The 16,354-nt window shown below is 46.1% G+C and overlaps 1 protein-coding gene across 1 annotated transcript; it reads right to left on the bottom strand.

The window, feature by feature from the left end:
* LOC124676124 (probable LRR receptor-like serine/threonine-protein kinase At1g63430) lies at positions 1–5,183 on the bottom strand. Its single transcript, XM_047212204.1, has 13 exons — positions 4,942–5,183; positions 4,715–4,853; positions 3,640–3,711; positions 3,405–3,548; positions 3,189–3,317; positions 2,790–2,909; positions 2,652–2,713; positions 1,685–1,918; positions 1,397–1,602; positions 1,175–1,307; positions 933–1,090; positions 585–800; positions 1–426 (listed from the first exon to the last, which is right to left on the bottom strand). The coding sequence occupies exons 1-13, from the start codon at positions 5,021–5,023 to the stop codon at positions 178–180; spliced, it is 1,944 nt and encodes a 647-aa protein (XP_047068160.1). The 5' UTR covers positions 5,024–5,183; the 3' UTR covers positions 1–177.
* Between the last annotated feature and the right edge of the window lie 11,171 nt (positions 5,184–16,354).

Here is a 16,354-nt window from a genome sequence, read left to right as displayed (position 1 = left end):
GTGTGCTGCGACCGGGATCGAGTGCTAACGTTGTTTATGCCCAACGGTGATCAGAAAGGAGCAGAGGATGAAAATTACAATGAAGAAAGAAAGGGAGTAGACACGGATCAAAAACCAATCTTTGCGCAAACCGCTGTGCAATTACAGCCTGAAAACACAAAAATCTGGGACAGACATCTACGACATGGCCAACTCCGCCGTTGCCCATGCCAAGGACGAAGCCCTGAGCGCGGTCGCCGTTGACATGTCGACGCCTTCCTCCAGGATGGCCGCAATCATGTTCATCGAGGGCCTACGCGACGGCTCGGCGTCGATGCAGAGGTTCACCGCGTTGCAGATGATTCCCAGGTTGTCATCGTTAACGTTCTTCAGCTTCGGGTCCACGAGTTTGCTGAACTCCTCGGGCTGGTCCAAGTGCTTCCTCGCCTGAAAACACACATACATCTCGTCGATCATTCTCGGTACTTTTCAATCCAAACTGGCGCGAAATAACATTACAGAGCTCATATGATTTATTGATTTAGTTCTCTGATAAACTTTACATGCTACCACTAGCCCTGTATTTCAGACAAAAGAACACTTACCCAATCCACCAGGTCATCTGTATCTTTGGAGAGTGAGGCTCTGCCGCTTATCAGCTCCAGCAGGATCACCCCGAAGGCGAATGTGTTGGCCTGGACGTCCATGAAACGCATTTGCCGGGGGTCCACTACGCCGTTGAGAGGCCCGCCGTTGACGATGACACCGGAGCTGAGAAACGGTTTGGCGACAAGATCCCTCCACCTCTCAAAGTCAATTATCTGAAAAACCAAAACCCATTTCAACTGTTACACCATCAGAGAGTTTTTGCTGTCAACTGCACTAGGACGTCATGTCACAAGCAGTTTGTTTACAGTGTCATATCCTACGAGTAACAGACGACGCAGACCGACCTTTGGTGAGAATTCTTCAGTTAGGTAGACTGAACTGGACGTCAGCGCGGCGACAGCAAACGGAGGCTGCAACTCGGTGTGCAAGTGCCTGAGAACTCGCGCGATGCTGAGCGCAATCTTCACCCGTCTTGGCCAAGAGAGCTGGCATCCTTCCCCATCTGAAGTTAAAAGATCACAAGCAAAGTTAATAAGTTTCACTTTTTCTTTCAAATGGCATCATACAGACAAATCGCCAAGCTTACCATGAAGATGCTCGTAGAGAGTCCCATTTGCTGGGTACTCAAAGACAAGCATTCTCGAGAACGGATCAGACTCCTTGCAGTAACCCACCATCTTCGCCACGTTTTCGTGATCCAGTCTGGCCATTTCTACCACCTAAATGATCGAAAAGTACTGAGACATTTGATAAAAAAAGGACTTGTAAAATCCTAACATCTATCTCAACATGGAGAGTAAAAACTTGCCTCCCTCTGGAAGTATAGCTCGACGTAGTTCGTCCAGTAGTGCACCGGAACAGACAGTGACACGACAGCGATCTCCCGGCCATCCTTCATAGTTCCTTTGTACACCACCGTCTCATGGGACGATCCAATTATGTTGCTGAAGTCTTCACAAGCTTCCGCGAGCTCTTGCCGGCTCATTTTCGGCACGTTTCCCAGCAGGTCATCATCTACACAAGCAAGAAAATCTGTAACTAGAACAGCGTAAACTCCACATATGTCAGTAGCTCGTATGGGAAGGCGAAGACTGACCGATTGAGATCACTGTGCTCTCCTTCCAGCTTATAGCTCTTGTCCATGGAATGCTGTCCCCAGAGGATCTATCTTTACATCTTCTGAGACCAGCGATGGCACAGAGTGTTAGTATGCTAAGCAGTGAGACTCCTGTGACGACCTCCACGATGAGAAGCCAAAGTGGTTGTGTCATGTTTTTCTCCCCACTCCCACCCGTAATGTGGTCTGTATCTGTACCGTTGATGTTTTCACCTGAAATTACGATGTGATGTACTTGCTTAATGTCCATAAAGTAAATTAACGAAGGAGGTAGAAGTAACTATAAGCATCCTAGTTTGTAATATGATGTAGTGCTAAAATGCAGAGAATCAGTTTGGGCTGTATCCTGCAGTGCTGATTTACAAATATCTGATAGAAAAACATGGACAGGGGGAAGAATGTGAGAGACAAAGTCCAAGAAGGAAGCAAACAAAGTTTCACATTTATGTTCTTTATTTTAGCAAAGCATAGCTGATTCCACTACACACTAGGTCCCATGATGTCATTCACAGCATAGGTAATAATTTGCTAATGCCACCAAATTTGAACAGGCAATATTTAACTTCCTAAAGTCACACCAACTATCTCCTCGAGCCAAGAAGAAGTATCACTTTTTGTCTTTAGAGGATAAAGAAATGGGTGGGACTATTTTTTAATCTTCAGACTAGCCAATGGAGCAGTTCCTTTAATAAACATATTGAATTAGTAGTTGCTAAGATCGCTGCAGGAATATATTATGATGTAAATGCACAAGAATTTATGCAGTATTTATTTTGCCCCAAGCAACCGCTAGATGTATCTTGCAATAGGTAATGTCAATATGGTCTTGTAAAATTACCGAAAGACACTAGCAAACAGCAAGAAAACCTAACAATATCATGGTGCTGAAAAGAGAACTAAACTTCGTTAATGATTGAATATGTTAGGAATGAAACATCTATCATACATTGCTCGACCGGACGGTTCATTATGTCATTGTCCTGGAAGCAATTTCCCACCCTGCTTGATCTGTTCAAATACTGCAAAAAATGTAAGTTCAGATAGACTTACTAAAGTCCAAGCCACAAAAGAAAGGTGTACGTACCCTTTCATTTGCTTCAAGCATGTAGGGATATCACCAACCAAAAAGTTATATGAGAGGTCTAAATCAGTTAGCTGGGCTAACTGACACAAACCAATTTGATCTTCTCTGCTGGTGGTCACCCTGAAAGAACAATCACAATTGCTTATCCATTTGCTATATGTATGTCATTAATGTCCAAAAAGAAGTACTCCTATATCTGTCTCTTGTCTCATTCAGCTTCTTTCCGGGCGATAAACCACATGTACATATTTACTCAGTACGGCTCTAGGAACTGAATCAGTGATGGTTGATGCTGACCTCTTAAATGAATATCTCTATTACATCCATAGAAGCGACGTTCTTCAATGCATGCCTAAAGCAAATGTTTGTTTTTGAAGACTCTGAAAATAATTTACTTACATGACCGAATCATTGCTTCCAGGAATAGTCCCCGTGAGACTATTATTGCTCAGCCGTAGCTCCACGAGGTTTGTCAATTTGCCAAGCTCAGGGGGGATATCTCCATTCAACCGATTCGCGTGAAGGTCTCTAGGGCATAAGCCAACAGATGGGTTATGAACTTCGAAATTAAATGTTGACAGAAACAAAAGTTGGTCATAGCTTTTTGAGCAGTACATTGTTGAGATCTTCCGCATATCCCCGATCTCGCTCGGAATGGGCCCCATAAGCTGATTTGTACTGAGGTTCAGCACCGTAAGGTTCTGTAGCTTGCCGATTGCTCTTGGTATTGAGCCCATGAGTGTATTGTGATCCAGTATACTGCACACAAAAAAAGCTCGCCAAGGCTATTATTCTCAGTTGCTTGCAGGTGGAGTATATGTTTGTAAGTATGAGGGTTTTAAGCACGTACAGTTTCTGCAAAGAACTGAGGGATCCAATCTCTGCTGCCAGGAACCCTCTGAGAGATGAATTTGATAACTCTCTGGACAGTGACACCCAAGAAGTAAAACACTAAACCATGAGAGAACGGCCAAACAAGCTTATAAATAAAATAACTAAAATGAAATAAATAATAACTGCAATGAGAGAACAACAGCAAGTGTATCAACATATAAATAAACGGAACTAACTTATTGCTCAGTCAAGCTAAAACCGACAAATATGTATCGTGATTTGTGCATCTGAGTTGCAAGTGGAGTTGCAATTGATATTTTTTAGTTACAACTCGGGTCGCAACTAAGATTTTAAATTGTAACTGAGTTGTAACAAAAAAAAAGTTTAATACAGAAAAAATTCACACCATAAAATATATCTGTATAATACAAAATTGTGTATATGACATCCCAGTCGACCGAGAATTAGCCACGTCTGTAGACAAAATTCATATGAGCCGCAATGCTGAACTTTTAGTTAGCGAGCGAGTATGCCTAAGTAAGGCCAACAAGTGTCTTATTTGGATTTGGACAAGTAACACTTGGTTTTGATTTTTGTTTTAAAAACTGAAAAACTCTATTGCGTTGATTGTTTGCTGTTTTGCCAAGGACCACAGATCCACCAGGTGAGTTTTTCGTGGGTGCCTCTCGGTCAACTGAAGATAAGAGAGAAACAGAGTAGAGGTAGGTAAAAAGATCATGGTAGCTTTCAGCTGGACGTCTCATTGTGCTGTCAGAGACTTTGTCCACTTTTCTCTTGACAGAACATGCATCATTCTGCCCTGCTGTTGGCCCTGAAAGCCTTCTACCCCGGCTTCGGGCCACTGTTTATCTCTATTACTACTAGCAGAGGGAGTGCATGGAGAATTGTTGATGGTATGAATTTTGATAAGCTCTGTAAGAGGTAACAGACGGCCGAACACTTCCATCCGGGCATGCAAAGGATTGCACACAGAAAATGCGCAGACATATGCTAGAGAAACGAACGGTGCGTTGAAACGAAGAGGGGAGAAGAAGAACGGATGAGACCGATCGAAGAGGAGAGATTCTTACAGAGTAACGACGCGGCCGTCGAGCGGCGAGCACGAGACGCCGGACCACTGGCAGGGAACCGTGTCGCTGGAGTTCCAGTCCGACAGCATGGCGAGAGGGTCTTCGTAGATGTCTCTCTTGAAGGCAAGCAGCGCAGCAACTGCACGCCCAGGCACGATGGTAATCAGCAACAAGCAATCAACTCCTCAAGAATAAAACTACAGAGAAAAGAAACGGGCAGCACTCACCGTCGTCTGAGGCGGCGGCGGGTTCAGAAGCCGCGGCGAGGAGCACGCAGCCGAGCCCCACGACCAGGAGCAGCCTCGCCATCTCTCGTCGTCGTCGGACTGCGTACCGGCGTGGCGGTTCTCCTAAAGGCTAAAGCAGAGGAGGCTCGTTCACATGGTATAATCTCTAGAGCTCCGCGTGCGTTCACTCGAGTTTGTGGTCGCGAGGTAGAAGAAGGACCCGCGGAAGTTGCACTTAACGGCCACGGCAAGCAGTGATGATGTATCCATATCGCACTGCGCTCAAGGCCAACGAGACAACCAAACCACCGCCGATATTTAATTAGCTCGCTCGTAGTACTGCACGAGAATACTGTACATGTGACCGTGCAGAGGTCTTCGTGAGGAACTTGGAGCACAAACTAAGTTCAGTTTGTACCGCGCGCGGTGAAATGAAGACGCTGACAATGAAAGTTCGAAAAGTCGAAAGTACCAAATCAACCGAGACATGTGCCCAAATCAATCAGGTTCCAAACTGTCATCGTTACGTGACGCTGATGCTTAAGCGCTTAGCTTACCAGAGCTCTGACGACCTGAATCTTTATCCATGTAAATAATATGATGCAGTTCTGAAACGATTCGAACTGCTGATTCAAGCTTAGGTTGGCAGGCAGGGCAACGCTCCTGAGCAGAAGCGCACCAAAAGCGACGTATTAGAAGACCACTATAAATTAACAAAGCTTTCGAGGGTCAGGACACTAAGATATAGTTTTGTTCGGTGTCATGGCCGGACTGCTTCTTTATGCCGTGGTTTGGGTTGTTTCCTTGCAACCAATTAGCTACTTGAATCTTTGCCCCGTCATTCATTTTACTGAAGAGAATGACGCAATAATAATCTTTGAGGAGACAGTAGCCAGTGGTACTCGCCGGCGCGCTCGGCGGAGAAACATGTCCATCCCAAAGTGGACGGCGGGCTACCCATCGTTCGAAGAGGAGGTGAGGTCGGGAGAAGAGCTGAGGCGGAGGGAGAAGGAAGCGGCGAGGGCGGAGGAGAGGAGACAGGCGATTTTGCGGAGGAAATTGCTGATCCTCCAGATCAGCCTTGCCTCAGAGTGGGCGATCGAGCAGATGGCGAAAGGCTGGCGGCCGCAGATCTCGGGGCAGGGCCTCGAGGAGCAGGTTGCGGCGGCGCTAGCAATGATCAAGCTCAAGGAGCCCGACGATCCGAAGAGGCTCATGGCGGAACAAGGGCTGGAAGATCTGGAAAATTGGACGCCATGAGCGTCATGGATGGTGGGCTGTTTCGGAGATCCGCTGGTTCTGATGGCAATGATACTGGTTCTGCTACTTCGGGTGCTAGGAGTTTGGTGGATTTGCGACGGCGACTGGAGAGGATCCGCCGTGGTAATCCCTCTCCGACCCGGGGCGGCTCGCCGGAGAGATTTGGGGGAACTTCTCGAAGGTTCCAGAAGCTTTCCATGCCGTTTGGCAACGTTGTGATGGCTTCTTCTGGTAACCGTCGATCTACGGTTGTTTCGAATCCAGCCGTTGAGATGGTGGCGGTTTCCAGAAATGCGCCTTCTAAGGCGGATAAGTCTGGAGCGAATACGCTTGTGACAGATAAAAATCGCTTGGGCAGATCTAGGTCTCCGCCTGGGTCTCAGACACTAGTCTGGGTCAGGAGGGAGCTGGTCCGAGCTAGATCCTTCACTCCAGCTGATTGTCACCCCGCTGGGGCAGGTTTCCTTCCGAATCCAACAACTGTAAAGTTCTCAGATCTGTGGGGTGCTGAAGCTGGAAGGAGATCATACGCAGAGATTGTCAAGATGGTGGGAGGTGGTCGAGGCGGTGGAAGAGGGAGTGGAGCTGGTGGTGGCCGTGGTCACAGTAGTGGGCGTGTGCCACCAGTTGCTGTGGCGGCAACCGCTTCCTCTCTTGGTGGCGCCTCTGATCCGGTCAGAATTAAATCGGAAATCCCCCAGGGGCCGGGGCAACAGATGGGTGCCGCTCAAGGTATGTTCCCCATGATGAATCCTAACATGTGGAATGTTCCGATGAATCAGTGGCAGCAATTCTTTGGCAACCAGCAGTTTCCCCCCCATGGTTTCAATCCCATGATGATGATGCCGCCAGGGATTTCCCCTACTCTTCCACAAACCAATAGTCAGGGGAGTAGTGCCAGTCTGGTTCCTTCTCAACAGCAACAAGTGTCTGGGAATAAAAACAAGAAGAAGATTCAGAAAGGGGCTACCTCTGATAGTCAGAAGAACAGTGGAGATAAAGGGGGAAGCTTGATGCAGACTCCATCTTCAAGTGGACCTGGGCCTGTTCTTGATCCCAAGTTCAAGAATGTCACTTGTTACAACTGTGGCGAGTTGGGTCACTATGTTGGTCTGTGTACTAGGGTGAAGAGATGTTTCATTTGCAGCAAGACAGGTCATCATATGGACAACTGCCTGATGTGGTATTCCCTCTTACCCACTGCTCAATATTGGGGTAGTGCAAATCCTGGCCTAGGTTTTTTCCACGTGGATGTAGAAGGACCTGAGGCTGTCCAATGGTTGAATATGGATAATGTTGGGATAGTGGTCATAAAGGAGGGTGAGATTTCTGCTGAAGAACTGGAGAAAAGCTTCAATGATATGTGGAAGGTCAACTGGTTCTGGCAAATTAGACAAGTTGGCCCTAAGAAGTTCCTGGTGAGGTTTCCCCCAAGCAAGAGGATCAAAGAGTTAGTGGAGTACCCATCTATAAATCTCAAAAAAGAGGGAGTTGTGATCTATTTTGAGAACTCGGGAGGGGAGACAGAACCTTTTGAAGAATTCCAAGAGATATGGGTCAAGATTTTTGGCATCCCACCCAAATGGCCGACATGGAAGACTATCTCGTCAAGTTTCAACTCGCTCTTGGAGTGCTAATTAACATTGATTGGCAAGTCATTTTCAGAAGCTTCTATGAAGAGGTCAGAGTCAAAGTGGCTGTGAGGGACAAATCAAAAATCCCATCCAACAAACTGTTCGAGATGGAACAGTGTTTCTTCTTGATTAACTTTCTGGTGGAGAGTGATGGTGAAACTATTGAGGTTGATGGGGATGATGATGAAGATCCTGGTCAGAGTAATGAAGGGGACAAGGTTGAAGATGATGCTGAGCTTGGTGATGACTTCAAGGCCCTTGAGAAGAGTAATGCTGGTGGAGATAACAGCAAGATGGAAACCGATCCTTCCTATTCAGGGGTAGAAGTGGTCCTAGGCCTACCTCTCAAATGGCTATGGAGTCATCTGTTCAAGCAAAAGTTTTTGGTAAAGAGCCTATGATCCCCACTGAGTGTGCTCTAGTCATAAGAAGTGCTGAGGAAAATATTGGAAAAAACCTGTTACAACACTTTGAGGAGGAAGAGGATGATGCTGGTGAAGGGACCAAAAGTGCTGAAAAAGGGGAGCTGCCCAAAACTTGTGTCTCTTCTATGCTGCCTAATGTGTGGAAGGAGAAGAAGCAATGGGGCCCTGTGCAAGCAACTAGGATGAGTTCTAGAATCCCAAGAGATGGTAAATCTTCTATTGAAAAAGCCCAAGATCTCAAAAAGGCAAAGAATTTGGAAATTCCTAAAGGTAATATCCATGGTTTCTCTAATTCCTTTGCTGCCCTTGATAATCATACTCTGTATAATAATGCTAAACATGCTGGCATTAGCCTGGGTAATAAAACTAGAAACACTGATGATGTCATTGATCAAATTAAAAAAGTTGAATTAAAAAGACTTGATGATTTTCACCAGACTAATCCTGCTAGCTTTCTTCCTAAGGACATTAGTCTCACTGTGGAGGAACTGAAAGGGGGTATGGATGATGAAAATGTGGGTCCATCTAATCAGGATGATTACACTAGTGATGTACCTGATGATGATGAACCCTGGACATTAGTCCATAGTAGGAAAAGGGGTAGAAGGAAATTAATCTTTAAAAATGGTAGTAGCCCTAATATGGAATCCTAGAGGCTTAAATAGGCCTGATAAGATTACTAGAGTGCATGATCTCATTAGAGAAACATGTCCTGATATTATTTGCTTCTCTGAGTCTAAGAAAGAAGACTTTTCTAGTTTGCAGCTGAAACAAATTGATCCAGGTGGGATTTTCTCCTGGAATTGGTTGCCAGCTGTTAAAACTGCTGGAGGTATCCTTGTTGGGATAAACAATGAGATTTTTGATATTGTTAGATGGGATATCTTATCTTTCTGTGTCTCTGTACAAATCAAAGGCAAGAAAGATAAGATAGTGTGGAGAGTTATTGCTGTGTATGGTTCTGCTTATGATGAGCATAAATTAGACTTTATTAATGAGCTTCATAATGTCATGGTTTGTTGGAGTGGCCCCACTTTAGTGGGTGGCGACTTTAACCTCATTAGAGAAAAGTGTGAGAAGAATACTGGTAACATTAACCAGCATTGGGCAAATTTGTTTAATGATTGGATTAATAAATTCAATTTGATGGAGCTTAAGAACCCTAGTAGACAATTTTCTTGGGCCAACAACCAAGATAATTTGGTAATGGCTTTGCTTGATAGAGTTTTTGTGTCTACTTGTTGGGATGCTTTGTTCCCTGCTAGTAGCTTATCCTCAAAACCCAGAGTAGGTAGTGACCACACTCCTTTGATTGTGGATACTCGGTGCTCGAAAAATCCCCAGGACAAGCAATTTAGGTTTGAAAAATGGTGGCTCAATATTGAGGGTTTTGATGATGTGGTTACTAAATTCTGGAATATCCCATGCTATCATAAAAAATCTCTTGATAGATGGCAATTTAAGATGAGGAATACTAGGAAAGGTTTAAAAGGTTGGTCGGCTAATATTGAATCGGCTCAGAGAAAACTTAAGCAAGGGTTAGTTGCTGAGTATGACCTGCTTGACATTTGCTCTGAATCTCAGAATTTATCTCCAAATTCCAAACAAAGAATGAAAAGCATTGCTAATGAGTTGACAAAAATTTGGAGTAATGAAGAGATTAAAGCTAGACAAAGAGCTAGGGAGAGATATATTTTAGAGGGTGACCGTAATACTGCTTATTTTCATGCAGTTGCCAACCAGAGGAGGAGGAAAAAGCAGATCTGTCAATTAAAAAGCGAGGATGGGATGGTAGAGGACAACAAAGGTATGTTAAAGATTGCTGTTGATTATTACAAGAACCTGTTTTGTAAAGAAACTTGCCTGGATATTGACCTGGTAGATGATTTCTGGGACCCTGAGGATTTGGTGTCTCAAAAACATAATGATATGCTTAATGCTGAGTTTTCTGAGAAAGAAGTTAAGGATGCTATCTTTGGCTCTTATGCTGAAGGTGCTCCTGGCCCTGATGGGTTTTCTTTTTTGTTTTATCAACATTTTTGGGAGCTCATTAGAGCTGATTTTATGGCAATGGTTAAGGATTGGAATGAGGGGAATCTTGATCTATTTAGATTGAATTTCTCCCTCTTGACTTTAATTCCTAAGGAATCTGATGCTGTAACTATACAGAAATTCAGACCTATAGCCTTAACCAATTGTAGCTTTAAAATTTTTTCTAAGTGTGCTACCAATAGGTTGGGTGTGGTCAGTGAGGAGCTTATTTCTCCTAACCAAACAGCTTTTATTAAGGGTAGATACATTCTTGAGAGTGTGGTTTCTGCCCATGAGGTCATTCATGATGCAGTTTATAATGGGCACTCTGGGTTTATTTTCAAACTTGATTATGAAAAAGCATATGACAGGGTTGATAGGGATTTTCTTTTGAAAGTTATGAGGATGAGGGGCTTTAGTCCCAAGTGGATGGTTATTATTGAAGGTCTTTTGCACAATGGCTCTGTTGGTGTTAGAATTAATGACTGTAATAGTCAAATTTTCTTAACCAGCAGAGGGGTGAGACAGGGGGATCCCATCTCACCTATCCTCTTTAATTTTATGGCTGATGTCTTTACCAAGGTGCTTTATAAAGCTGCTGGTTGTGGACAAATTGTTGGTCTTATGAGAAATTTGGGAAGGGGTGGGATTATTAGCATGCAATATGCTGATGATACCCTCCTCTTTCTTGAAAATAACATTCAAACTGCCATAAATTTGAAGTGGATCTTAGCTTGTTTTGAGCATATGTCTGGGATGAGAATTAATTTTCATAAATGTGATCTTGTCCCTATTAATGTGGATGAAGAAGATGCTCAGCTTATTGCTCAATCTCTGAGTTGTAAACTGGGTGCTTTCCCTATGAATTACCTGGGGGTTCCTCTTCACCATAGTAAACTCAGAAAAGAGGACATCCAACCTGTTGTGGATAAAATCCTTAATAGAGCTGGGGGTTGGAGAGGGAAACTTCTTAATCATGCTGCTAAATTGGAGCTGGTGAGAAGTGTGTTGGCTAGTATTCCCCTTTATCTCCTTAGTGTGATCAAGTTCCCCAAATGGGCTATTACCCTTATTAATTCTCAGATGGCTCATTGCCTATGGGATAACTATGAGGGACATCACAAATATCATTTAGCCAACTGGGGGTTAGTGACTAGGAAGAAGGAATATGGGGGCCTGGGCATTCCTGACCTAGCAGAGATGAACATGTGCCTTCTGGCTTCTTGGGTTAAGAGATATCATCTAGATGAGGATAAGTTGTGGAAACAGATTGTGAATATTAAATACAATCTGGATAATCCTAATTTTTTCTCCTGCTCTTTAAATGGTGCCTCTCCTTTTTGGAAGGGAGTGATGTGGGCTGCTAATGCAGCTAAAATGGGGTACCAATGGAAGATTGGGAATGGTAGGAATATCAAATTTTGGGAGGATCACTGGTTTGGGTCCTGTTCCCTGGCCATCCAATACTGGGAGGTTTATTTCCTAGTGAATGAACAGAATAAAACTATTGCTGATCTGTGGGATGGGAATACCTTAAAAGTGACCTTTAGGAGATGTTTTGACCATAGATTGATGTTACAATGGCATGAAATTCAACAAATTGCTCAAACTATTGTTTTTGATGATTCTAAAGATAGTCTGATTTGGATGTGGGAGGCTAATGGCCAGTACAGTGTGAAATCCATGTATGCTGTTATTAATTTTGGTGGGATTTTGCCTGTTGATATTCACTGTGTCTGGAAACTCAAAGTGCCCCCAAAAATTCATTTCTTTCTTTGGTTATTGGCTCATAACAAATTGCTCACTAGAGATAATTTGGTTAAGAGACAAAATGTAGATGATTTAACTTGTGTGTTTTGTAATGAAGTTGAATCATGCCAGCATCTGTTCTTTGATTGTGTGGTTGCAGTAAAACTTTGGGATGATATTGTTAGTGCTGTGAATCTGAATATCAAAATCTTGACTATGCATGACATTTCTTCTCTTTGGGAAAATAAAAAGAATGCCCATATAAATATGATTTTTGCTGCTGTGTTGAGAGCTCTCTGGATTACCAGAAATGACTTTGTTTTCAATCGATCTCAATGGCTTGGCATGCAGGGTTTATGGAGGACCTTGGTTTGCAGCTGTGTACAATGGCAAATCCTCCTGAAGGAGGAAGAAAGAGGAAGATTGAAGACAATATTGAGCAAGGTGGAGGATGCAGCTCGGAGGCCGCCGCTGCTGTTGTGGCCGGAGCCTGGCTGACTCCCCAGAAGAAGGCCAGAACAACCTTGGAGATCTGTGACATGAACACCACAAGGGGGTTTGGGCCAATGCTGATCACCGCTGAGGATCTGAGGAGGACGTTGGAGGCAAATGATCTAATCCTGGTGGGTGATGGAGCTGGGTTTCAGGTTCTGAACCGCCCATGAAAAAACTGAGTGCCTTGGTCTAAAAGGGTGTTTGCGTGTTATGCAGAACTTCTGTGGTGTTTGTTTTGGCTGCCGTTTCCCCCTGGTGAGGGGTGTAGAACTGATATGATGTGGAAAACCTGTGGTTTTTGGGTTTGGGCCGAGTTTAGGTGTGGTGAGTTTGGACGTGTGAGTTCTGTTTGCTGTATGCTACCTTATTTCGGTTTCAATATATTTTGGAACCGGGGCGAGGCCCTGTTTCTCTAAAAAAAAAAAAAAATCTTTGAGGAGTTGGTGCAACCACTTTCCGAAAGTTACACAAATCCTAGAGTATTCAGAGGGGATTACACGTCACTGTTTTTTGCATAATTTTGACAGGTCAAGAACAGGGCGCCATCAGGCCACGCGCGCGCAAGGCCCGTGACAAACCAAAACCAAGATGTTAGCTTTGAGAAGGAAAAGTACAATATAAGGTACACTAATTGACAAACTAAGAAGCATCCCCGTGTCTTCAAATTGAATAAGAACACATGCTTAGTTGAATTTTCTCAGAAAAAAAAAGGCGCAATCCTTTGGCTCAGCTGAATCTTAAAGTTTGATGCAAATATGCACATCATATAAGACCAGAGGAACGGAGATTGTTTAGCTTAAAGATGGCCTGAAAGTGAGCCCGTGATGCTTCCAAGCAAATCAACGAGGTACAAAATGATGATTCATGTGGGTGCAGAAGATGGAATGGGGTACAACAGGCTTCAGACGCAAGCTTCTCTCTTACTCTGACATAGCCATTATTTCCATTTCACCTTTCTACATCATCCTTTCAAACAAAGTTGCACTTTCTGTCGTTTAATTGAGTCGTGCCGTGGTCTTCATTACTTCCAAAATAAATCTGTCCACAAAGTCAGGGATGAATGTTCGATGCATTCGCCCTGTAGGAAATACAATACTGAAGACAATATGATATTGGTACTAAATGTATGTCTCCGGGTCCAGTCTTCTAATTTCTATACATAATATGTCGTTGTTGGTCTCCACCTTTAGTCTCCTTACCACTTTTCCATACGGCCCCCATTTGGGCCAGATTCTACTATCAACTGATGGCGGATTAATGGAATATACAGTCACCGAAGGCATCCATGTGAAGAACAGAAAAGAAAAAAAGAAAGTTTATAGTGCCGCCTACTGCTCCTCGAAATAGGCTTTCGCCCCGCTTTATAAATAAAGCAACCACACCATACAAGAGTTGAAACAAAGAAAAATGCTGGAGCAACAGCAGAAACATGCCCAACTTGCCCAACTGAAAGGAAAGATACAAAGGACGCTAATGGCAGATCGACTAAATGATGGCACTCCGCAACTGTCGACGCCTTCCGAAGTTGTCCCACCACGCTACACGCACCACGGATCACCAAGTACCAAGGCAGCACCTTCAGGAAGGGATGCGACGTCAGCACGCCGCTGCTCCCCGGACCAGCGAACTGGACCTAGGGTTTCCCCCGGTACTCGGGGTTAGATGGTACCGGGGATCCATGATGCCCTCCAAGAAGGAAAGGCGACACCCGCAGGCGCCGCCGCATCGGTGTCGAACCAGCCGGCAAGGATTTCTCCTGAACCCCACTACCACTAACCCCCGGAAATCCGTAGCCTAGGAGCCCACGAGGTCCATACGCAGAGGTGGTAGGGTACGTCAGCCGCTAGACGCAGGAAAGGCAGACGCAAAACGGCCCGCAAAGCTCGGGCCCAACAAGGCTCGTAAAGCAATAGCCGGTTCTAGGCCCGCCTGGCCCGGATCCAGCCCGCAAGCTCGCTGTAGCCGCCGCCTCCGCCTTCCCCTAGTCCGGCAACCCGCACCATCCCACCCTGACGCTAGGATCGTCACCACCAGCCTGCCGCCCACCAGCTCGCGTCGCCCAAGACCGAGCCACCATCGCCGCCTCTCCGTGGCCAGCACCGCCTGGCCCAGATCCGGCCTGCAGCAAGCACAACACAGCAGCGCATCTCGCCGCTGGCCTCCCAGCAAAACCAGCCCGCCATCGAGCCGCCCCTCCTTCCTCCGCAGAGGTCGGCCGACCACCATCCACCACGGCGCCGCCTCCACCCGCAACTGCAAAGGCATACGACCACGGCCCACGCCGCCCATGGCCCGCGCCACCCAGAGATACCGACGCCGTCGACCTCCAGGATGCGCCACCACCACACCGCCGTCCGTCGCGTCGAGGCAGCGGGTCAAGCCCGCGCGCCGGCCGCCGTGGCACCCGACGAGCGCGCCACGCCCTGACCCGGAGGGTGCTCCCCGCGCCCACCCTCGCGAGCAAGGGAACGAGAGAGCCTCGCCGCCGCCGGCGCCGACCGGGCTTTGCCCGGCCACACCCTCAGGCGGCAGCGAGGGAGGGGGGAGGGGAGGAGAAGCCCGGCGGCGGCGGAGATTAGGGTTTCCCCCCGGTCGCCACGCGGGGGCGACACGGGAGGGAGCCAGGAGAGAAAAGCTCCAATCTACCACTTTCTACAACGTCGTCAAGGGTCTGTTCGTTTTTCGGATCAAGTGGAATGGAATGGAACCATTCCATTCCATTCCATTCCATTCCATTCCATTCCATTCCACTTCATCCCATTCCAATCCATTCCCCTGTTCGGTTCATCCCAAAAAATGTGGAATGGAATCGAATCGAATTAGTGCCTAATTTAATTAATCATTGCCTAAATTAATCTAAAAAATCTGAAATCACGCCCGACAGCCGCGTCCGTGCTCGAGATGGCCTGCCTCCGGCCGTCGCTCCTCCGGCCGTGCTCGAGGTGGCCGGCCTCCGGCCGCCCCGCCGTGCTCGAGATTGGGGCGGCGAGGGTGGCGTGCTCCGTCTCGCGTTGCTCTGGCCGGCCGCCGCCCCGCCTCCGGCTGCCACGGCCCCGCGTTTCTCCGCCGTCGCGTGCCTGGCCCGGCCTGCTGGCCGCCGTCGCCGCCTGGGCCACCGGCGTTGACCTGGAGGAGAGCACCGCAGTGAGGGAGACACGGGAGAGAGAGAGGTTAGCACAGGGGAGAGAGAGGGATTAGCACGCAGATCGAGACATTCCACCTCGTCCGGCCGATTTGCCCGGACGGGTACGTTCCGCATCTGGGCGGAATATTCCCTTTCGAGGAACGGTTCCATTCCATCTTATCCCTGAACCGAACGCGAGAATAGCTCTGAGGAATGGAATGGTTCCATTCCATTCCACCTAATTCTACAACCGAACATACCCTAAGAAGCTAATGTCATTTGCATACATGGCCAGTGCCGCCTACTGCTAAGGGGTTTCTTTGTTATGTGTGTTCAACTGTTCATCCAGGTGTTCACAACGTCAGAGATGAATGCTCGATAAATTAGCTCTGTTAGGAACTATAATCGTGAAGAGATATTGGTACTTGGTATGCTCCAGGTTCAGTCTTCTAAACATAATGTGGTGTTGGTTGATCTCCAGCTTCAGTCTTATTCAATTAAGTATGTGATGACCCTTTTCCACTCAGATAAGTATGTTTGGATTAACTTTTTTGATTGACCAATGTTAGAGAAAGAAGCATCCGTCAGATACGATTCATTCGCAAAAAAAAAAAGTTACGATTAGAATGGAAAAGGCTGCAAAAACTGTATCATCTCCTGAAATAGTAACACAACGCTATGTGAAAGAAATTAGA

Source organism: Lolium rigidum, chromosome 7 (genome assembly GCF_022539505.1).
Source record: "Lolium rigidum isolate FL_2022 chromosome 7, APGP_CSIRO_Lrig_0.1, whole genome shotgun sequence".
Taxonomy (NCBI): Eukaryota; Viridiplantae; Streptophyta; class Magnoliopsida; order Poales; family Poaceae; genus Lolium; species Lolium rigidum.
Note: the sequence above shows the minus strand (reverse complement) of the source record. Positions and strands in the feature narration are given on the sequence as shown.